Source organism: Phocoena phocoena, chromosome 20 (assembly GCF_963924675.1).
Source record: "Phocoena phocoena chromosome 20, mPhoPho1.1, whole genome shotgun sequence".
In the NCBI taxonomy this organism is placed as follows: Eukaryota; Metazoa; Chordata; class Mammalia; order Artiodactyla; family Phocoenidae; genus Phocoena; species Phocoena phocoena.
Genome location: NC_089238.1, coordinates 5,474,320 through 5,498,152, shown reverse-complemented (window position 1 = coordinate 5,498,152; position 23,833 = coordinate 5,474,320). Strand labels below are relative to the sequence as shown.

The window sequence follows — 23,833 nt, the reverse complement described above, 5'->3', positions numbered from 1 at the left end:
AAGAAGTAACTGGATAGTTGTTTTGTCATTAAGTTTTGAGAACTCTTGATATATTCTGAATACAATCTTTATCAATAGATGTTAAATGTGTCAAATATTTTCTCCCAGTCTCTGGCTCTACTCAATACTTTATTAAAGCTGTGCTTAGAAATACAAAAGTTTTTAATTTTAATAAAGACCAATTTATTATTTTTCCTTTTATGGCTCATACTTTGTCTTGTCACAGAACTCTTTGGCTAAGTTAGGTTCCTCTTCGCTTCTCTAAGTGTCATACTTCTTCTACCTCTTAAATTTAGGTCTGTGATCTATTTCGAGTTAATTTTGTATATGGTTAGAGTTATGGGTCTTAATTTATGTTTTTGCAAATAGGTATACAATTTTTCCAGCATCATTTGCTGAAACAACTAACCCCATGGAATTATCTTAGTGTCTTGACCAAATAGATATTGACCTTAATACTTTTGGACTCCATTCTGGTTGTGCCTTTCTCATTGGTTCCAGACCTTTACTGGCCTCATTTTTAAAGCGGCCTTTCCCCGAGGCTCCAATTCCAATCAAAATTTAGGCTTCATCCCTGCCGCTCTTTTCCTCTTGAACGTGATGGCCTGTTTCACACTGTGCCAGTTTCTCGAAATCTTATTCGGTCCTTAAAAGCCGCTTCCTGCGAGAAATGTTCCTCCAAAGTTTTGGGGGAGATGTCCGATTACCGGATGTACTGCCATTTCTCATTCCAGGAGTTCGTTCTCTGCTGCTATACCGACACCTGAACCCTTGTTCCTTTTCGAAACCCGCCCCCCTCCTTTTTAAATAAAGGCCTCGGCGATGTTACTTGTCTCCCCAGTGCGTCGAACGCCGTTTAGGTAGCTCCATATTTGCCTCGCAAACCTCGAGTCTCTGAAAATCTGCTAATTTTCTGAAGAGTTGAAGTGACAGGTAATGAAATAATTTCAGTGGCTTCTCACCTCCCGGACCATCCAGGTCTCCCGGCCCCAAACCCGCCCCTTGGCCTTCTGTACGTCAGGTGTCCCAACATGGCCGCCCCGTGGGGCCGCGGAGAGCTGGGCGCGGACATATTGCCTTTCAAGGTAATACCAGAAATCCAGTCCGCGTTTCTTCAAATGCTTCAGACCGTCTTCGGCCGCCGTAGACCGACGAAAGATCTGGGCGACAGGGGCAGAAGTAGAAGCGGTTCGTGGAAGTGTTACGTTTTAGGCTCTGCTTGTGGACTGGAGAAAATCGGGTCAGTGTGTGCATTTGTTCCTTGAGGTTTTGTGGTTTTGTCCCATAGGAGGTTTGTCCCTGTGGACGTGTCGTCCACAGGGTGGAATGGTGTAGTGTGGACTTAACGGAATTATTGAGGGTCTGGTGGGAAGCACTGATGTGGAGGTATTTGAGAGGAGCCAGGAGCGTTTGTGACGCGCGTACCTGTCGTTGGGGTACTTTGGGAGCTGTTCGTTAGAACGATTAAGAATCTGTAGAGGGAATTCCCTGGCGGATTCGGCGCTTTCACTGTAGTGGCCCGGGTTCACTCCCTGGTCAGGGAACTAAGATCCCGCAAGCCACGCGGCGCCCCCCCCCCCCAAAAAAATCTGTAAAAATCAACGATCGTGACCGGTCTGGCCTGATATGGGGGTTTGCGGCTCACTCTATTTCTAAAGGATGCAGGTGGTATTTACGATGGTAAGAGATTCAGATTCGGGAATTAATATGGCGCTCAGAGATGTTGGGGCCTGGCTGGATGGTCATCATATGAGGGTATCTGGCCCAGGTTTCGGATTAATAAGGAAATGTGTAGTCAGTGTCTGTGGTACAGAGAGTCTTGTGAGGGCTGAGATTTTGGTCCCCTAGGAGGCCTGGCTGGTGGTTGCGTTGAGATTCCAACCTAGTAGGCTGGGAAGGAAGGTGGTGCAGCCCGGGACGGTAGTGTAGTTCTAAACCTTCTGCTTTTGAGGCTTTTATCTGCAGACCGAGGGACTAACCCAGCCTCCTCTATGTGTTGTGTATCGTGTATCGCTGTTTTCGCACTGCAAAGGCAGAATTGAGTCCTTGTGACAGATCTTAAACCTCAAAGCAGAAATGTATAGTATCTATCCCTTTGTTACCTACCAGGGCTCTTGGCCTCCTTGGTCCATAGAAATTGATCAAAGGCCAGATAAGAAATTCAGGCCAGGCTTTATTGGGGTCTCTGCCGCAGCAGGGGGGAGCGAGAACAAGTAAGAGGTTCCCTTGCTTGTTCGCTCTCTGAGGTGGGTTTGTGGGGGGGGGGGCATCTAGTTCCTTATATGCGGTGAGGGTAGGGGTATGTCCGGGGGTTGGGCCGGAGGGACGGCTTAGATGGTTTGCCCATGCTTTAGGTGGTGTTGTGTGCAAGGGGCATGGCAGTACCCTACTTTTGCTCCGGATCCCCTGCTTTTGCTCTTGGTTCTTCAGAAGTGGCGGTTGGGTTTCTTGATTTCTTTGTATCTTGTTGTCCAGCATTTGGCTCCTCTGTGCATGCACAAAGTTATTTTTAATCCCTTATAGTTTCTTTGTATTGTGTTGCTGGAGGAGAGGTGTGTCCAGATGCAAGCACTGCAGCAAAGGGTTCCAGGTCCCAGCCTGTCTCACCTTTGCAGAAAATGTTTGTCAAGGCTTGCTCTCACCAGCGGCAGTGGACACTTGCTTTTTTGTCTGACATGCGTTCCCCCTTTCTTCTTTGCTAACAGAATCGCCGTTTTGTTTAGTTATCCATCCTTCTGACAGAGTGACCCATATCCCAATACTGGTTGGTCTTAGTTAATCCTGGTGGTTCCAGTTCCCGTTGCTAGTGATTGAATTAGTACGAAATGAGTTTAGGTACGTGGTGCAGTTCTAGCCAGCAATATATGTGAAAATCTGCTTGGGGGTTTCTGAGTGAAAATTTTTAAATAAGTATTATAATTCTTTGAATCTCTCTTTCCATGTCAAGGATGATATTGTCTGAATATAACCTTAATTTTCTGTCCAGTTTCTAATGTTTATAATTCATTCCTTTTTTTTAAATTAGAAAAAAATTTTTTTGGATGCCACCTAATGGCGTGCAGGAAACTTGGTTTCCCCACCAGGGCTTGATCCTGTGCCCCCTGCAGTGGAAGCCTGGAGTCCTAACCACTGGACTCCCAGAGAATTCCCTTGCTGTATATGTTTCAAGGCTATATTGTTAGGTACCTAGAAATGGCAAATTTCTTAAAATGTGGTGAATTGAACCTCTTACTAGTAAGCTTTGTTTCTCTTTCTCTGTAGTAATTTTTGGGCTTTCTCGTGCATTTTTTCAGAGAATATAGATTATCTGTGGTTACTCTTTCCATGGTTTATCTTTTTCTAACCTTTTATTCTCCAGCTATCCATATCACTATGTTTCAGGCATGTCACCTAGAGTAGCATGTTCTTGGGTTTTATTTTATTTTATTATTATTATTGTTTTGGCCACAGTGGACAGCATGTGGGATCTTAGTTCCCTGACCAGGGATCAAACCCAGGCCCCCTGTATTGGAAGTGCGGAGTTTTAACCACTGGACTGCCGGTGAAGTCCTGGGTTTTAAATTTTAATCCAGTCTGACAGTTTCAAGGCATTTGTATTTGATGTGATTAACTGGAATCTTTGTTCTGTTTATACTGAATATAATTCATTAAAAAATTTTGTTTTATTGGAGTATAGTTGATTTAATATACTTAATATAATTCTTAGTGTTTTTTTTTAAAACAGTCATATAAGTGCATGGTATTTGCCCCACTTGTTCTCTATTCCTTATTCTCTTTTTTTGCCATGTTTTGAATGAATTTCTTCTTTCTCTGTTTCCGCCTTCTGTTAGGATGGAAATTATATACTTTAAGATAATTGTTAGTTTTCATCATGACACTAGAGATTACATACAGTATGGAAGCTTTCTTTGTCAAATTCTTATGTTAGTACTTTTACACTCTTCTCTAACAATACAGGCGTCTTAGAGCATCTCAACTCAATTTACCACTTTCCAATTTATTTACAATATTGTGTGCTTTAAAAAATGTATTTAAAACCTAAGATATTATCGTTATTGTTTATAAGACAGTGCTTCTGGTTTGCCCAGTACATTGGTTTTCAAACTGAAGTGTGTGTACTCACAGGGTATATAAAAACGCTTGAGGAGGTTCCTGAGCGCACACGGCTTAAAGGAAAGCAGTGCCCAGCGCCTCTCCTCCCATACGGTCCCTTTTGTATAATTGACCTGTCTGAGATTCTCCTGCTCCTGAGGCCTGCTGCTGGGATGGATCTCGTTTCCCTCACCTCCTTTTGTTTTTTTTTTTAATCTTAGACTATTTTTTAAAATTAATTTATTTATTTTGGCTGTATTGGGCGTTCATTGCTTCACGCGGGCATTCTCTAGTTGCAGCAAGCGGGGGCTACTCTTTGTTGCGGTGCGTGGGCTTCTCATTGCAGTGGCTACCCTTGTTGCGGAGCACGGGGTCTAGGCACGCAGGCTTCAGTAGTTGTGGCACGTGGGCTCAGTAGTTGTGGCTTGCAGGCTCTAGGGCACAGGATCAGTAGTTGTGGTGCATGGACTTAGTTGCTCTGTGGCATGTGGGATCTTCCTGGACCAGGGCTCGAACCCACGTCCCTTGCATTGGCAGGTGGATTCTTAACCACTGCACCACCAGGGAAGTCTCCTTCAACTCCTTTGACAGTCACCCCACTTCAACTTCACAGAATAAAGGAATACCCCCACCACAGTCAGAATCTTAGCCTTTTTGGCCAGAGGAATAAAGTCGTCTGGGGTAAAAATGGGACACTCGGCAATGCTGTGGGCATTGGGTTAAGGTGAGCGCCCAGGAGCAGCGTTAGCATCTGGGCCCAGAGGAAATGTACCCTCAGCTTGAATTTTCTCCTCAACCCACAGGTCCTGACTCCCCAGGAGCAAAAGAATCAGTAGAAGGAGGAAGAAGTTACAGGATTTGGTATCAGCATTACTGGGGACATGCTTGATTGAAGACAGGTATCACAACAGAAATTTAGAGCAGATCCAGAAGACACAGCGACAGAGCCTCCTTACTGCCAGCTGTTTTTAGAGAACGGAAAAAAATGATCCAGGCCCAGGTGACTTTTGGTTTGTTTTATTCTTTTCTTTGTTCCCGAATGGGTTTGTTAGTTGTCTGAGTCATTTTAGCTAATTATTGCATGTAAGGGTGTCTTGGGGACCCTGGGTGTCTTTGTAGCCTGCTTCTGAAGTGAGGGTGATCCAGGGGACTCTAGAAATTGCAGCCAGTGTCTGAAATGAGGGCAGTTCTATGGGAACTGTTTCCTCAGGCTTTGCAATATGACTGACTCTTGGTTTCCATGTTCAAATCTGGATTCTTAATATACTTTTTTCTTATATTGCTTTTATTTTTGTTCATTACACAGCTGACTTAAGGATGCATTTAAAGGCTGAAATCATAACAAAGTACACATATCAAAAAATAAGTTTCTTCTTCATACACTTTAAACATGCTTATTAAACATTTAGTTTCTTATAATTCTGGCTTCTTGAGTCACTTCCCAGAAGATTCTGATTAACTGGCTATAAAGATTTAGTCACTCCCAATTTCATTGACTTATGTGTTAGTCATATATATATATGAATGTGGTGTTTCTAGGTTAACAAGAAGGTTTAACTTTTATACGTTATAGAACGTCTAATGATAAATGGATGGATGACTGACTGCACAATTATATTTAGTTGAATCCTTGTATTTTATTAGGCTTTTGCTTGTTCCCTGTGCGTTAAAAACAAACAACCCGGGGCTTCCCTGGTGGCGCAGTGGTTAAGAATCCGCCTGCCAATGCAGGGGACACGGGTTCGTTCCCTGGCCTGGGAAGATCCCACATGCCGTGGAGCAGCTAAGCACGTGCACCACAGCTACTGAGCCCGCGTGCCACAACTGTGAGACCCGTGTGCCTGGAGCCCGTGCTCTGCAACAGGATAGGCCACCGCAGTGAGAAGCCCGCACACCACAATGAAGAATAACCCCTGCTCGCTGCAACTAGAGGAAGCCCGTGCACAGCAGTGAAGAGCCAACGCAGCCAATCAATCAATCAATCAACAGCAACAACAAAAACAACCCCCTAGATATATAGATCCAGCCTATAAAGTAGAAATGAGAAGAAAAGCTTTTAACATTTCTTCCATATCATCAAAAGGACATCACTTCATTAAACACCGCTGTTACTATAGGAAACCCTGACGTTTGACGATGTGACTGTGGACTTCACGTGGGAGGAGTGGCAGCTCCTGACCCCTCCTCAGAAGGACCTGTACCAAGAGGTGATGCTGGAGAACTATAGCAACCTGCTGTCTGTGGGTGAGGACGGCTCCCCTGTGCCCTTCAGAGGGTCCCCAGTCAGTGGTGTTTCCTTTCTCGGCTTCTGAAAGCTCTGGAGTGTCTATGATGCTCTGAAGCAGTAGATTTTCAGTCCCCTCTCTGGCCCATGAGAAGTGGGTATTCTCCCTTCTCCTGAGAGCACAGCATTTACTCTGTAGGTCGTGAAATTGTTTTGTCCTCAGCTGTAGCATTCTGTCTTCACAGACCCCAAGCCCAATTCACTGGGTCTAAATATTCTATCATTTCTGGTGAATAGGTTATCGAGTCAGAAAGCCAGACGTACTCTCTAATTGGGATCATGGAGAACCATGGATGATGGAAGATGAAATCCACTGTCGAATCCATTCAGGTGAGTGAGAGACCAGCAAGATGACAAGCGTGGAAATCACACTGTAGTTGGTCAGAGAAGAGTCACAGCTGTGAGGGGGTTGGACGCTGGGTAAGCAGTGCCTCCATGCATCTCTCTCCCGATGTCAGACCTCTTTTTCTTTGTAGGAGTTTAGAGAAAAATATATCCCTTCTTCGGGAAGACTCTTGTCTTTTCCGGGATCTGTTTCTTCTTTATTTTACCCCCATCTTGATTTTTGTTTACATAGTTTTCTTTTCCCTAGGATTTTCATATCTTTTCCTCCTTCTTCATACACTTCCACCTCCTTTTCTATGAAACTCCACCTTCCAAGACCTCTCTCCAAAGAGAAAACTTTGAATTCCTCACTGTGTTCTAGCTGCTGCACCTTTCTATCCCACTGGTAATGTTGATTTCCTTTGTCACGTTCACCCCATGTTGGCTGCCGGCCCCAAAAGTAAACTGGTCTTCACTGTGCCTTGTCCCCACTCTGAGGTTCTCCAAAGGTTTTGTTTTCCATTTTTTCCAATGATCTTCTAACCTTCAAAGTTTTCTTCATTGTCATAGGCTAAGCTCCTTAGGGTCACTGGAGAAGACTCCCAAATTCATCTTTCCCCAGTGTGCTCCACCACAGACTTGGGACCTATATAACTTACTCATCTTGATGGCAGCTCTCTTGGGTTCTGAATAACTGCCAGGACCCGGGATCATCTTCCCTCCCAGAAAACCACTATAAGTTTACATTCTCCCTTACTCTTATGCAGCCTCCATCCTGGCCATTCAGGCATTACCTCATATGTTCCCCATCTGCAGAGCTCTCTTATATAAATGCGTCTGCTCTTCGTGATGAATTTTTAACTAGAGACGTTATCTTAGCATCCTACATTCTCAGTTCCGATCTCAACCTGATCATAACTCTTCCTTATTTCAAATTAATTCCTTTGTGTATTTATTAGTTTTGAACTTTCTTCTCGTTGATTGTAGACCTTACTGTCTTCATTTCCCTAAAATTTTCATTTTTCTTTCCATTGTATTCTGATGGCATTTATCCCAGCTAATCAGGTTACTTGGCAGTTAAAATTCTTCTTCTGTCCATGAACTCCATGATACGATATCATCATGCTCACAAAGAGATATATTTCCACCCTCTTTCTTAAATTCTCCCTAATGTGTTCCGTACATGTGATTGATATTTTGATTCATTCCTCTACATTTTTTTGATAGCCTGTTGTATGCTGGAAGGTAAGACCAGTGAAAAACAGTATACATATAGATCACAAGTTTTTAGTCTAAGAGAAAGGAGTCAAGAAATTAATCAAGTGTTTTGGGGGCTGGTGGTGTGGGATAAAAAAGAATAAAAATAAACAAATAATATATCTAAGGGGTGAAAAGTACTGTGATAAAGATTAAGGAACATAAATTATTAGAGAAATGCAAATCAAAACTATAGTTAGGTACCACCTCACTCCAGTCAGAATGGCCATCATGAAAAAGTCTACAGGGAATTCCCTGGCGGTCCAGTGATTAGGACTCCATGCTCTCACCGCCAAGGCCCCGGGTTCAATCCCTGGTCGGGGAACTAAGATCTCACAAGCTTGTGGGGTGGCCAAAGAAGAAATGTCTACAAATAACAAACGCTGGAGGAGGTGTGGAGAAAAGGGAACCCTTCTACGCCATTGGTGGGAGTGTAAATTGGTGCAGTCACTATGGAAAACAGTATGGAGGTTCCTCAAAAAACTAAAAACAGAGTCACCATATGATACAGCAATCCCACTCCTGGGCATATATCCAGACAAAACTATAATTCAAAAAGATACATGCACGCCTATGTTCATAGCAGCACTATTCACAATAGCTAGGACATGGAAACAACCTAAATGTCCATTGAGAGATGAATGGATAAACAAGATGTGGTACATGTACACAGTGGAATACTACTCAGCCACAAAGAAAGAATGAAATAATGCTATTTGCAGCAAAGTGGATGGACCTAGAGATTCTCATACTAAGCGAAATAAGTCAAAGAGAAAGGCAAATACCATATTATATCAATTACAGGTGAAATCTAAAATACGACACAAATCAGCATATCTACAAAGCAGAAACAGACTCACAGACATAGAGAACAGACTTGTGGTTGCCAAGGGGGAGGAGAGGTGGGGGAGGGATGGAATGGGAGATTGGTGTTAGCGTATGTAAGCTATTACATGTGAAATGGGTAAAAAACAGGGTCCTACTGTGTAGCACAGAGAACTATATTCAATATCTGTGATAAACCATAATGTGAAAGAACATGAATAAGAATATATACGTATACCTGAATCACTTTGCTATACAGAAGAAATTAGCACAACATTGTATATCAACTATATTTCTGTAAAACTTAAAGAAATAAAACTTTAGTCAGCATAACAGACGAGTAGGTGCTGGGGCTCCTCTTTAGGCTGGGAACACCTCTCAGATAAGGTGCCTCTGAGCCAAGAAATGTGGGAAGTTAGTAGGCTGCCAGGTTAGGAGTTTTCCAAGTAGAGAGGTTAGCGGGTTTAAAAGGCTGAGCCACGAATGAGTTTGAGAAACATTAAGGAGCCTGTGTGGACGGAGCAGAGTGTGCTTTCTGGAAAGTGATGGGTATAAGGCCAAAGAGGCAGTAGCAGTGGGGGCGGGGTGGGGGTGGGGGTAAGATTGGTCACGTATTCCATTTCAAGGAAGCGTGATTTTACTCCCTAATAAGATGAGAAAACACGAGGAGAGGACTTCCCTGGTGGTGCAGTGGTTAGGAATCCGCCTGCCAATGCAGGGGACACAGGTTCGAGCCCTGGTCCAGGAAGATCCCACATGCCACGGAGCAACTAAGTCCGTGCGCCACGACTACTGAGCCTGTGCTCTAGAGCCCGCAAGCCACAACTACGGAAGCCCACGTGCCTAGAGTCCATGCTCCGCAACAAGAGAAGCCACCGCAATGAGAAGCCTGCGCACCACAAGGAAGAATAGCCCCTGCTCGCCGCAGCTAGAGGAAGCCTACATGAAGCAACAAAGACCCAACGCACACCAAAATAAATTAATTAATTGATTAATTTAAAAAAAACACGAGGAGTTCTTGAGTACTGGAATGACATGAAATAATTTACATTTTTCAAGGAATCCTTTTGGTTCTGTGTAGAAAGCAGACAGTAGTGGGCAGGGCGGCAAACAGGAAAGCCTTGTAGGAGGCTATTGCAAAAAACATGCTGACTGCGAGAATGGTTGGCTGCAGCATGTGTGGAGGGTTCAGTGTTGGTGAGGTTCTGGATATGCTGCATGTAGAGGGCAAATGAGATTTGACATTACGTAAATACAGGCTGGGAGAGGAAAAAATGGATGAAGATTGTTGGTAAGGTTGATACTGAATGCAAGACCGCGTGCCTGAAGCACAGTGAAGTCAAATACTAAAACGTCGGAGTTGGGAGCAGAGAAGGGTTTACCGCCTGACCGTGCCAGGAGCCAGGTGGCTCATGCCTTAAAAAGTCTGGAACTGGGGCTTCCCTGGTGGCGCAGTGGTTGAGAGTCCGCCTGCTAATGCAGGGGACACGGGTTCGAGCCCTGGTCTGGGAGGATCCCACATGCCGTGGAGCAACTAAGCCCGTGAGCCACAACTACTGAGCCTGCGCGTCTGGAGCCTGTGCTCCGCAACAAGAGAGGCCGCGATGGTGAGAGGCCCGCGCACCGCGATGAAGAGTGGCCCCCGCTTGCCACAACTAGAGAAAGCCCTCGCGTAGAAACGAAGACCCAACACAGCCAAAAATAAATAAATAAAAAAAAAAAAAAAAAAAAAAAAAGTCTGGAACTCCTTGAAGGCTTTCAGCAAAGCCCTTTTAAAGGCAAGGTGAGGGAGGGACCTGGGTAGTTATTGCACACTTCTTGGTGGTGTTGGATTCTTTGTTCTTGCAGCTGTCATGTAGGTCAGGTCATGGTCAGGTCGCCATGTTTTTGTAAACCTCGAACAAGACAAATGTTATTCTCTGTTCAGGTCAGGTCACGGATGTTCTTGTATATTTCAAGCTATAGGCAGCATTCTTTTACAAAATGTACAGAGCCAGCATGACTAAGTACAGGCAACAGAGCACGATGGTTAAAGTGAGGTTAAAGTAAAAGGAACAGATCTGATATGGAGTCAGATTTGTTCTTCCCTATTACAAAAGCAGAGCAGTTCCTCAAGGGATGTTAACGTTTCATGGCACATGGGTCTCAAGTTCACATGGGTCTCAAGTTCACATAGGACTTTGATGGTTCTCCATAGAGGTGATGTGGTGAGTGAGGTCCTTAACTGCAGTCCCTAACTGTCCTTCTCATAAATGTAAAAACATGTTTCCTACAGCTGTTTCTTCATTTTATCTAATATGATATTAATCCTGCCTAATCTACACACATGCATCAGTCTGTGTCCATGTGTCCATATATTCTTTAAAGAATAATTTCTTTACAGATTTGATCATCTAATAACCTATTGTGCTCTATACATGTTTTATACAGTTTCTTTTGTTTCATTTAGTATATTAACTACTGGAATTAGCATGTATTGTGATTCTGGCATCTGGAATCTCTTCATTACTGGTTTTGGTATTGGCTCAAATGCTAATGGTGAATTTCGGAATCTGTATTATTCATGTACTTATAAGAATCATAGAGTTCAGTATTAGTAAATAGATGCTTATGAGGTAATAGAAAGTATGCATTGGTCTCTGCCCCGTTTCTGGCACAGAGCTCCTAAAACCTTGTGATTCCCTAAGTGATTAGAACACTAGGAACATCTCTTGTTTTAATATTGGCCTTTGACCTCTGTTCCTGACACAGGGCTCCTGAAACTCTTGTCATTTCCTGGGTGACAGGAGTAACTTTGTTCTAGCAAGGTGACTCTGAGTGGGCTACTGGATGAGGGCTGGTCACCAGACTGACCAAGCCATGGTGAGAAGCTTGTCCTTTTTATCCCCACACCCTGTTCTCTTGAGAAGGGAGAAGGGTTGAAAATGGAGTTAATGATCGATCATGCTTACATGATGAAGACTCCATGAAATCCCCAAACTATGAACTTCTGGGTTGGTGAACATGTGGACGTGCCCTAAGATAGTGTGGAAGCATGGTACCCCTTCCCACATATCCTTCCCTACACATCTCTTCCATCTAGATATTCACCCGTATCCTTTATCATAGCCTTTAATAAAGTGGTAAACATAAGATCTCCAGAGTTCTATGAGCCCCTCTAGCAAGTGAATTGAACCCGAGGAGGGTGTTATTGGAACCTCTGATCTATAGCTGGCTGGTCAGAAGCACAGGTGATAACCTGGATTTGTGATTGGTGTCTGAAGTGGGGGTTGCAAAGTCTTACCGAACTGAGCCCATAACCTGTGGGATCTGGCGCTATCTCTGGGTAGATAGTGTCAGAATTGATTTAAATTATAGGATACCCAGCTGGTAGGGCAGAGAATTGCTTTTTCTGGGGAAAAAGTCTCCACACATTTGGTGACCAGAAGGGTCAGAAACGAAATGTTCTGTGTGGGTAATAAAGGAGACTCGCAGGGAAGAAGCACACAGTGGAGAAGAACTGGGTTTTTCACTACACAGGAAGGAAACAAAACTGGGTTTTTCCTTTACAAATGCTCACATATATAGAGATTGCACATGTTTTTACATCAGCTAGAGGAATTAACGGTACATTGCCGAAACTTCTTTGAATTTTCAACTTTAGTTGAATGAATGGAAGACTGCACAGTAACGTAATATCTTACTAGCTTTCTTACTCTATCACACCGTGTGAAGGAAAAAACCCCACTAATTTCCCATATGGCAAAAGTGAGCAGAATAATTTCCTTTACATTTTTCCATGTCACCCAAAGAACATCACTTGGCCAAACATGACTGTGTTATGACAGGAATCCCTGACGTATGATGACGTGGCTATGAAGTTCACGTGGGAGGAGTGGCAGCTCCTGGACCCTGATCAGAAGGACCTGTACCGGGATGTGATGCTGGAGAACTATAGCAACCTGCTGTCCGTGGGTGAGGACGGCTCCCCTGGGTCCCTCAGAGGGTGCCCGTCAGTGGCCGTTCCATTCTCAGCCTCTTAACTCTTCAGACTAACTGCATTCCTCTGCAATGGTCGAGTCTCAGATCCTTCTCTTGCCCCAGACTAGAGGGTATAATAGCCCCTCTCCTGAGAGAAAAGCCTTGAGGTTACAGATGTGAAACCTGTTTACTCCCTCCATGTACCGTTATCCTTTCCTGCCGTATCCCAGCCCAGTTCAATATGTCTAAATCTTCTATCATTTTTCATGAACAGGGTATCAAGCCAGCAAACCAGATGCTGTCTCCAGGTTGGAACGAGGAAGATGGCCAGTAGAAGATGACTGCCACAGTCGAATCTGTCCAGGTGAGTGGGTGAGACCCAGCAAGGTGGGCAGCCGGGGAAGTCGTACTCTGGTCAGGAGAGAAGGCGTCGGAGCTGTGATAGTGTCTGAGGAAACATAAGCAGCCCTACCACGTACCTCTCTTCCAGTGTAAGAACTCTTTTTCCTTGTAGAAGTTAAGAGGAAAATATATCACTTTGTTCTCTTTTGAGATCTGATCCCTGTTTATTTCATATGCATCTTGTTTTTCTTTAGTTTTCCTCTTCCTAGGGTTTTCAAATCTCCCTCTTCTTCATTCACCATCACAGGATCTCTGTGTTTCCACTTGTCGTGCTGTGAAATTCCACTTTCCAGGCCTCTCTGGAAAGAGCGAACTTTGATTTGATCACTCTTCTTACTACTGTACCTTCTTCCTGCCAACTAGGAAATAATGATTTCCCACCAGAACATCCAACCCCACCTCGGATGCTAGAAAAGATGTTTTTACCATGCTACATGTTAGAACTAGGTCATAACTTCTGTCTGCTTCAAATAACTTCCTTCATAGTTTTGCTAATTCAGATTCTGCTGTAGTTCTTAGATGTTATCATCGTATTTATTTTCCTAAAGCTTTTGTTCTCACTTTATATATTTTAACAGTTTTATTTAGATTGAATTCATATAATATCAAACAATTTATCCATTTAAGTTATATAATTCAGTGGTGTTTTATTATATTCACATAGCTGTGCAACCATCACCACCATCAGTTTTGGAGTATTTTATATGTATATATCCTTCTAGTAGCCTTTATTATTATAGCTTTGAAATTGGAAAATGTAAATCCTCCAACTTTTTCAAGCCTATTTTGAGTATTGTGGAGCCTTTGAATTTCCATCTGAATTTTTGAATCAGCTTGTGAAATTCTGCAGAAAAAAAAATTTGCCTGGGATTTTGATAGGGATTATATTGAACTGTATGTCAATTTGGGGAGTCATTCCATCTTAACCATATTTAGCATTCTGTTCCATGATCATTGAATCTTTTTAAATCTAATTAGGCCTTTAATGTCTTCCACAATGTTTTTTTAACTTTCAGAATATAAGTTTTGTATTTCCTTTCTTAAATTTATTCCGAAATAAATTGGTATTCTTCTATATATTATAGTAAACGGAATTGTTTCTTGATTGCATTTTTAGATTATTCATTGCTAGAATGTAGAAATAAAATTGATTAATTTCTTGTCATATTCTGATGACATTTAGTCCCAGTTAACCCTGTTTCCTGCCATATGTGATTACACTTTCTCTTTCAATGATCCCGTGATATGATATCATCTTGATTATAAAGAGTAAAGAGTTTTTGTCCTCTTCTTCTTTTTTTTCTTTTTTTGGTTCGTAGCTGCGGGTTGCAGGATTTTCCTTAAGGCATGTGGATCTTTCATTGCGGCACATGGCTTCTCTCTAGTTGTGGCGTGCAGGTTTTCTCTTCTCTGATTGTGGCACGTGGGCTCCAGAGCGTGTGGGCTCTGTAGTTTGTGGCACGCGTGCTCTCTAGTTGTGGCGCTTGAGCTCAGTAGTTGTGGTGCGTGGGCTTGGTTGCATGTGGGATCTTAGTTCCCCGACCATGGATCAAACCCGCGTCGCCTGTATTGGAAGGTGGATTCTTTACCACTGGACCACCAGGGAAGTCCCCTAAGTTTTCTTAATATGTTCCATACATATGATTGCCTTCTGCAATTGATGTGCTAGCTTTACTCCTTTAAAACTTGCATTTTGAGAGCCTAATAGCATAATAGTTTTGAAGCTAATAGCAATACAAAACAGGAAAAAAATATATATCTTGTCCCTTCACACAGAGTACGTTCTAAATTGAAATACTCTGTAATGAATAATAAACAAATGCATAACTAACATGTCTTAGTGTAAAAATGGCTGTAAGGAAAATTAAAGCAGCTAATGGAAGAGTGGGTGTTGGGGCTTGGAACTGCCCTTTTAGGAACGGGAGTGGCAATCTGATAAGGTGCCTTTGAGCACACAGATGAGGGATATGACTAATCTTCCTTGGTGAGGAGTTTTCCAAATGTGAGACAGTGGGAAGTTGAAAGACCTGAATCTGGAATGTGTTTGAGGAACTTCGGGGAAACTTACATGGGTAGAAGGGAGTGAACAAGAGGGAAAATGACTAGAGTTAAGGGTAACAGGGTAGTAGCTGCGGGTTTTGGTACATAGGTCACAAACTGCCTATCAAGGGCATTCAAGACCTTGATTCTTTTCTGAATAAGTTGAGAAAACAGGATTTTGAGTAGAAGAATGGCATTATACAATTTTTAAAGTGGATCACTTTGCCTACTTTATAGAAAGTAGGCATTATTTGGGAGGGCAATGTACTTTTATACTCTTGGTTACAATGTGTGACAATAAAATAATACAGATTAAAGTCATCAAAGATCAAATGTGCATGGGAAAGACTCCAGGAGAGGCTGCACATAAGGTTCCCGGTTGTCCTCTACCAGTGGAGTCATGTGAACAGTGCTGAATTTTCCCAGCAATGATGTTTGAATGTTTGACAACACGTGTGAAGTGCTGCCAACCAGGGAAGCTCACCCAAGCCTGGTGCCTCTAGACCCCAGAATCAGAATGTTAGTGTTGTCCAAAGCCTCAGGCATACAAAAAACGGGCATCTACCACAAATCACATTGTTAGTATAAACGGTATGTTATGGCTTCAGACCTCATGTCTAAAAAGACACTCTTACTAGGCAGCATATCAGGGACTCAGAGGTTACCTTCCAGTCATCAGTCATGGCCACTCATTTCTTTGCAAGGTGCAGGGATGGAGTAACTGCATACCAACGTTCCCTTTTTACATAGGAACATAGGGTATGTTCCAGCTAGACTATTAGTTGGAATCTTGGTTACAGAAGCTTTCTTCTAAATTTGAGGTTAGTTGGGATTAGCAGATGCAAACTATTTTATGTAGAATTGAATAAACAATACAGTAGTATTGTATAGCACAGGGAATTATATTCAGTATCCTGTAGTAAACCATAATGGATAAGAATATATATATTTATGTATGTATAAATGAATGACTTTGCTGTACACCAGAAACTAATACAATATTTTAAGTCAGCTACACTTCAATAAGAGAAATTCTAAAATATTCAAATTAGTGCTTTGGTAGAGTTAGGTGAATGGTGGTCTACAGAATGAAGAAGGATGGCAAGATGTTAGACTATGATAACCAGTCTTTCAGTAGTCTGTCACACTTACCTTGAAATCAGATGCTGAGGATCCACATCTTACTCATCATTGTATTTTGTTCTATATACCTGGATCTTCAGGGTACCCGTGATCACAATACTCAATGTTTGGTTCTCTTAGGTGGGCTTAATTGGATTCCAAGCTCTACATGTTTGAATGAATAAAGCCTTGGCCCTGTGCCTTCACCTTTATTCTACATGTTTCTAAACACAGTCTCATCCAGTTCTCTATCTTTGAATAATCTATATTGATGATATCCACATTGCTATTTTCAGATAAAACCTTTTTAAAGATTTATATATTCAACCTGTTCATGTTTATGTAGTACTTGGGTATGTAATAGTCATCTTATTTTTTAATTAATTAATTTATTTTTGGCTGTGTTGGGTGTTTGTTGCTGCGTGTGGGCTTTCTGTAGTTGCAGAAAGTGGGGTCGACTCTTCGCTGCGGTGCACAGGCCTCTTTTGTTATGGAGCAGAGGCTATAGGCACACGCTTCAGTAGTTGTGGCACATGGGCTTAGTTGCTCTGTGGCATTCGGATCTTCCCAGACCAGGACTTGAACCCATGTTCCCTGCATTGGCAGGCGGATTCTTAACCACTGCACCCCCAAGGAAGTCCCTGTAATAGCCATCTTAAACTTTGTTTCACAATGCGTGCTAGATTTTCCTCTCATTCTGGACTTCAGTAATATTCCTCACATTATTAAGAGGCATTCCACCTACCCAGTGGCTGAAACCACATAATTCGTGGAATAATCCTTGAGTCTTAACCTCTTCCGTGCTTCTCCCATTAAGTCCATCAGTGAACCTTGTCTTTTCTTTGAACATATCCTGATTTCCTCCACCTCTTACATATTCATTGCTCCTTTAACCGTGATTCACAGGCTGCAATTGCCTTCTTTATTCCTTTGCTTCAGTGGTCTGTACATAGAATTAAACCAGGGTGTCCTAAATTTTGACTCATTTCTGATACTGTCTATGTGGAAATAGTGTCAGATTCTACAAGTTAAGGGTTCAGTCCCACATGGTTGTCCCAATGTCAGATGTCAATTGCAAGTCCAGATTGTTACCTGTGCTTCTGACCAACTGGCTATAAGTTGGAGGTTCCCATGACCCGCTTCTTGGGTTCAGTTAATTTCCAAGGGTGGCTCTGAGAACTGAGAAACATTTACTTATGTTTATAACCAAGTGAAGAGGTACAAGGTCCGAAATGAAGAGGTACAAGAAGGCAAGGTCTGAAGGATTCCTGAATGCGGGAGCTTCTTTCCCCAGAACTGGGGATCACCACCCTCCTGGCACATGGATGTGTTCACCCATCCAAAGGTTGAGCAAATTTTGTTAAGAGTTCTTATAGAGCTTTAATATCTAGGCCCTCTCTCCTTTCTCAGAGGCCAGTGTGTGGAGCTGAAAGTTCCAACCTTCTAATCACTTAGTCTTTCTGGTGGTCAGTCCCATCCTGAGGTTATGTAGGAACCCTATGCTAAGTCACCTCATTAGCATCCTAAACACTTAGGAAATTACAAGGCTTTAGGAGCCCTGTGGAGGAAGACCAAATATATTTCTTTTTATACCACACATAGAATTGTCACTAAATAGTTACTTCACATGAAGGCAATTTTTGAAACAGTTTTCTTCCAAATTAAGATTATGAGAGATTGCAGAATGATTCCTTGTTCTCTTCTTTCCTAGAAATCAGGAAAGTTGATGACCTTCTGCAGCATCACTTGACAAATCACAGCATTCAAAATACTGTGGAACAATGCTGCGAACATAATACATTTGCAAATATTGTTAATCAGAGCGAAAGTCATTTCCTGTTAAATCAAAATTGTGATATGTTTGACTTCCCTGAAAAACCTTTAAAATCAAATATAAGTTTTGAAAACCAGAAGAGAAGCTGTAACTTAAAGAACTCTGCTGAGTTTAATGGAGATGGGAAATCCCTTCTCCATGCTAACCATGAGCAATCTTTTACTGAAATTAAATTTCCTGTAAGTGCAAAACCCATCAGCAATAACTCCCTGTCTACTAAGCAACAGAGAACTCACAACATAGAGAAAGCCCATGTATGCAGTGAGTGTGGGAAAGCCTTCTTCAAGATGTCTCAGCTCTTTGATCATCAGAGAGTTCATACTAGAGAAAAACCTCATGGATGCAGTCTGTGTGGGAAAGCCTTCTCCAGAAAATCCAGGCTCACTGAACATCAAAGAACTCATACCGGACTGAAACATTATGAGTGCACTGAATGCAATAAAACCTTCTTCAAGAAATCGCAGTTCAATAAACATCAGAAAAGTCATATGGGAGAGAAACCTTACACATGTAGTGAATGTGGGAAAGCATTCACCACAAAGTGTCTGCTCATTTATCATCAGCGAACTCATACAGGGGAGAAGCCCCATGGATGCAGTCTGTGTGGAAAAGCCTTCTCTACAAAGTTTAGTCTCACTACACATCAGAAAACTCATACAGGAGAGAAACCTTACATATGCAGTGAATGTGGAAAAGGCTTCATCGAGAAGAGGCGTCTTATTGCACACTGTCGAACTCATACTGGTGAGAAACCCTTTGTATGCAGTGAATGTGGGAAAAGTTTCACCTTGAAGAAGAGTCTTATTCCACATCAGCGAACTCATACTGGAGAGAAACCCTATACATGCAATGATTGTGGAAAAGGCTTCACCTTGAAGAACCCTCTCATCAGACATCAGCGAACTCATACAGGAGAGAAACCCTATGTATGTATTGTATGTGGAAAAGGCTTCACCATGAAGGGTGATCTCGTTGTACATCAGCGAACTCATATTGCAGAGAAGCCATTTATATGCAGTGACTGTGGGAAAGGCTTCACCGTGAAGAGCCAACTGATTGTACATGAGCGAACTCATACCGGAGAGAAACCCTACGTGTGCAGTGAATGCGGAAAAGGCTTTCCAGCCAAGGCCCGCCTGATTGGACATCAGCGAACACACACAGGAGAGAAACCCTATGTATGCAGTGATTGTGGAAAAGGCTTCATTCAGAAGGGCAATCTCATTGTACATCAACGAACTCACACGGGAGAGAAACCCTATGTATGCAACGAATGTGGCAAAGGCTTATCCGCGAAAAGGAAGCTCGTTGCACATCTGCGAACTCATACTGGAGAGAAACCATATATATGCAGTGAATGTGGCAAGGGCTTCACCGTGAAGAGTACTCTTGGTACACATCAGCAAACTCACAGTGGAGAGAAACCGTACAAATGCAACGAGTGTGGTAAAGCCTTTAAGAAGAAGACATGCCTCATACGACATGAGAGATTTCACTCAGGAAAGACTTCTTTGCATGTACTGAATGTGGAAAATTCTCTTTGTGCAAAAATGATCTCATTACCCGTCAGAGAATTCACACAGGAGATAAGCCATATGAATGCAGTGAATGTGGGAAAACCTTCACCACAAAGTCAGGGCTCAGTGTTCACCAAAGAAAACATACAGGAGAGAGGCCCTATGGATGCAGTGAGTGTGAGAAAGCTTTTGCCCACTTGTCAATCCTTGATAAACATAAGAGAATTCATAGGTAGTCACTTTGGGGAAGGCTGTTGCCGGTTGTAGACCCTCAAGATAATAGTAAGCAGAGAAGAATCACAATGCAAAGAATGTGATATTATCTTTAGTGATCAAGTACCTCATATTTTATATTGATGAAAAAATTTACAAAACTACTCGGATACAATCAGCCTTGGTGAAAATATTTTAGGACATTCTATGTCTAAAAAGTATATACTGAGATAAAGCCTATGAGTGTGAAAGACTAGGAAAGCCTTCAGTGGAAATAAACCCTATCATATGTGATCATCATAGATCATGAATGAATGAATGTTTCTAATTGGTAGAAGTATAACTGTGGGAAAGCCTTTGCCCAGAAGTAATAGCTCAACAGATGTCAGTTATCACTAGAGAAATACTTTCCTGTGGCAATGAATATGGCAGGGTTTGCAGTAGTAAATATTGCTTTATCATTTGCCAGGAAATCCGTGCAGAAACCCATTCTATATGGTGGACGTTAACAAAATATCAGACAACTTAATGAAGGAAAGAAGCCTTGGGGAAATGATGAATGAGAGCATTCTGTTACAAGTCTTAAGGGATACTACACCTCACAAGCAACTGAAGGATACCTTCAGCCATATTTCTAGTTTCCTTGTCATTGATCTTATAAATTTTACATAGTGGCAGTTACTCTCAACATGGATTGAATTTTCATTATTTAACTTCTGCATTTCTTTGGTTCCAAGTTTGTGTTATTTCAGAATATTTGAAGTACTTCAAAATGAAAAATGTACTCGTTTCTTAAGTATAACAACAGATCTGGATGTGTTTAACCAAGTTTGTAAGTACCATCAGGGGGGTTATAAAATTAATATAAATCTGATGTTTTTATAACTTCTAATTTTGAAGTAAGTTTAGAATCAGAAAAACAAATATTCCAGAGATTTCCTAAATGCCCTTCAGCCCACTACTCCCAAAGGTAAAATCTTATAGTAACCACACAGTTTACTGTGTGGTTATATAAGGTCAAATAGAGGAAAGTGAAATTGTTACAGTGCTGTTAACTACAGGGTTTATTTTGATTGCACCAGTTTTAACATGTAGTAGTTTTTGTTTGGTTTTTATATATCTCCTTAAGAAACTTCATCACATAGGTAGGTTCCTGTAACCAACACCCCAGTAAAAATTTAGAATGCTTTGTCAATACAAACTCCCTCATGCTACATCCTCATAGTCACATCCTTTCCCCGACACTAACCCTTGGCATCACAGATCTTTTTGTATCCATAATTTTGTCATTTATAGAATATTAGAAAAATAGGGCCTCCCTGGTGGCGCAGTGGTTGAGAGTCCGCCTGCTGATGCAGAGGACAAGGGTTCGTGCCCCATTCCGGGAAGATCCCACGTGCCGCGGAGCGGCTGGGCCCGTGAGCCATGGCCGCTGAGCCTGCGCGTCCGGAGCCTGTGCTCCGCAACGGGAGAGGCCACAGCAGTGAGAGGCCCGCGTACTGCAAAAAAAAAATCATTTAGGATGTATCCTTTTGAGGTTGACTGTTTGACCTTGTGAAATTGTAGAAAATAGACATATTGGTCTCTGCCCCTGGTTTCTGGCACAGAGCTTCTGAAACCCTTGTAAATTTCTACATAAGAGTGTGTGGAGCATCTCTTACTCTATTGATGTGATTCTGGGTGGGCTCCTGGATGGGGGTTGGTCACCAGAGAGATCCAGCCATGATTAGAAGCTTGGAATTTTCAGCCCACTCCCCATCTTCCAGAGAAGGGAGAGGAGATAGAACTGGAGTTACTAATTAATCCTGCCTATGTAAGGAAGTCTCCATGAAATCCCAATAGTAGGAACTTTGGAGAGCTTCTACATCGGTGAACACATTCAGGTATGGGGAGAGTAACACACCACAGCACAGGGACAGAAGCTCCTGTGCTTGGGACCCTCCCACATCTCGCCCTATTTTTGTCATTTAGCTGTTCATCTGTATCCTTTATCATATCCTTTAATAAACTGATAAACGCAAGTGTTTCCCTGAGTTCTGTCAGCCATTTAGCAAAACTAATTGAACCCAAAGAAGAGGTTTTGGGAATCTCCGGTTTGTAGCCAAGTCAGACAAGTTGTAGGTAACTTGGGCACTTGCTGCGTGTGATTGACATCTGAAGTGGGGTGGAAGCAGTCTTATGGGACTGAGCCCTTAACCTGTGGGATCTGACACTATCTCCAAGTAGACAGTGTTAGAACTGAGTCACAGTTAAGGACCCAGTTGGTGTAGTGAAGAATTGCTTGGTGTGGTTAAATGCCCCACCCCCGATATTTGGTGACAGACGTGTCAGAAGTGTTGCAAGTGTGGCAGTAGCACGAGTAAAAGAAATACAACTATGGATTTTTCCACTATAGACCTCAAGTAAATTCAACCTTGGATCCATCCAGAAGCTCTCTGCACATCCTTTCTGCCACAAGAATATCAGAGTTCATGCAACTGGCCGTACCCAAGGTATTCCTGCCTAAGGGTTCAAGGGCACCATCAGTTTGCTGGTTTTGCCGAAACTGATGACTGAAATGCATCTCATACCACGTTGGCCTTGGATAGGTGCCGGCCTCTGAAAATTTAATTTAGCTCTATGCCTGTGACCATTTCTTGCAAAGACAGGAAGGCAGTGGGGTGCCCATAAGACATTTCTGTGTCTTCCCACCCAGCCAAGTGATAGCAGCCGTTAAAGCTGCTCCCGTCCTAAATGCCAAAACCTCTGTGAGGTCATGGAGCCATGTGATGTCATAGGACCTGTGAACGGCCAGAACTCGGACTTCTGAAGCTAACCCAGAGCCCTCGCCAGACACACTCCTCCCAGGCGCTTGGCTTCCCTAGCAACAGCTACAGAAGCACTTCAGGGAGAACACATCACAATCAGAAGTGGTTTTAGACCGGGTTCAGCCTTTGGCAGCTTCCAGAGGAGTCTTCAGAGGCTCAAGATATGCTGAGCCTGATTCTGGGTGAGGATCCCCAGTGAGGGGCCTTTGGGGTCGGTGAAGAGGAATGCGTGTCAATGACTGTGTTTGGGGTCTATTTGGGTTGAGTCACTGAGGAATCTGGGCGTTAGTGATGGAGCCTTAAATTAAGGCTTAATCTGAAGTGTTTAATGATTGAAGGTCCTGTTGGTCAGGGTTTAGGGTCTATATGTTAGGTCTGCAAGATTCGGTAATTGAAAACTGGATGGAAGGTGTAAAACCAATGAGCACTGCCTCTCCCCTAGGTTAGCGATTTAATATCCAGCTCATGATATGGAGAAGCCTGGAATTGGGGGAGGAGTGTCAATGGGAAAGAGTGTCTGTGGTAAATTTCAGATTCAATTTGAGGTTAGTGTTGTTTAGGGAGTACAGAGTTTGTCTGTGTTTGAGAGCACAGGAGTCGGGAAGTTAGAGGCTCAACGTTTGGATCCTTCCCCAAGGTTCCTGTTAAAAATTTGTCTCCTACATACACTCTTCTCATTGTCCCCACAAAAATCAGAATAATGCACCGTGGTCAAGTGGTGGAATAAAGACAGGATATTTGTTCATTTTACTGCAAAATTTACTGTTGGACATTTCCTTTCAGATTTGTTTGACACAAGTAAGAACAACCATTTTCCTGAATTCTACTCCTCAATGAGAGCCATTTTATTGAAAAAAAATTTTTTTCAGACTACCGTTCTAAAACCTGGGATCATCTGTATAAACATACATTCAAGAATCTAGCTATCTTCTAGGCTGTATTTTTTGCATTGTGTCTTGCAAATAATAAAAGTTCACGTTATTTCATCTTATAACCAGTATTTCATATTTTCAGGTTTTTGAATTTCAGCAAGTCTGATAGTTGGGTATTTGTATCATATAGCTGTTTTTTGGTTTGTTTTGTTTTTTGCGGTATGCAGGCCTCTCACTGTTGTGGCCTCTCCTGTTGCAGAGCACAGGCTCCGGACGCGCAGGCT

The 23,833-nt window shown here is 42.5% G+C and overlaps 1 protein-coding gene and 1 pseudogene across 1 annotated transcript; one reads left to right on the top strand and one right to left on the bottom strand.

Annotated features, from left to right (window-relative positions):
• Positions 1 to 23,833, bottom strand: part of LOC136140962 (zinc finger protein 850-like) — a 397,037-nt pseudogene that overhangs the window by 171,435 nt on the left and 201,769 nt on the right.
• LOC136140749 (zinc finger protein 615-like) lies at positions 5,078 to 19,893 on the top strand. Its single transcript, XM_065898926.1, is given in 5 exon segments — positions 5,078 to 5,092; positions 12,610 to 12,736; positions 13,017 to 13,106; positions 18,018 to 19,646; positions 19,649 to 19,893. Coding segments are annotated over 5 exon segments (2,106 nt in total).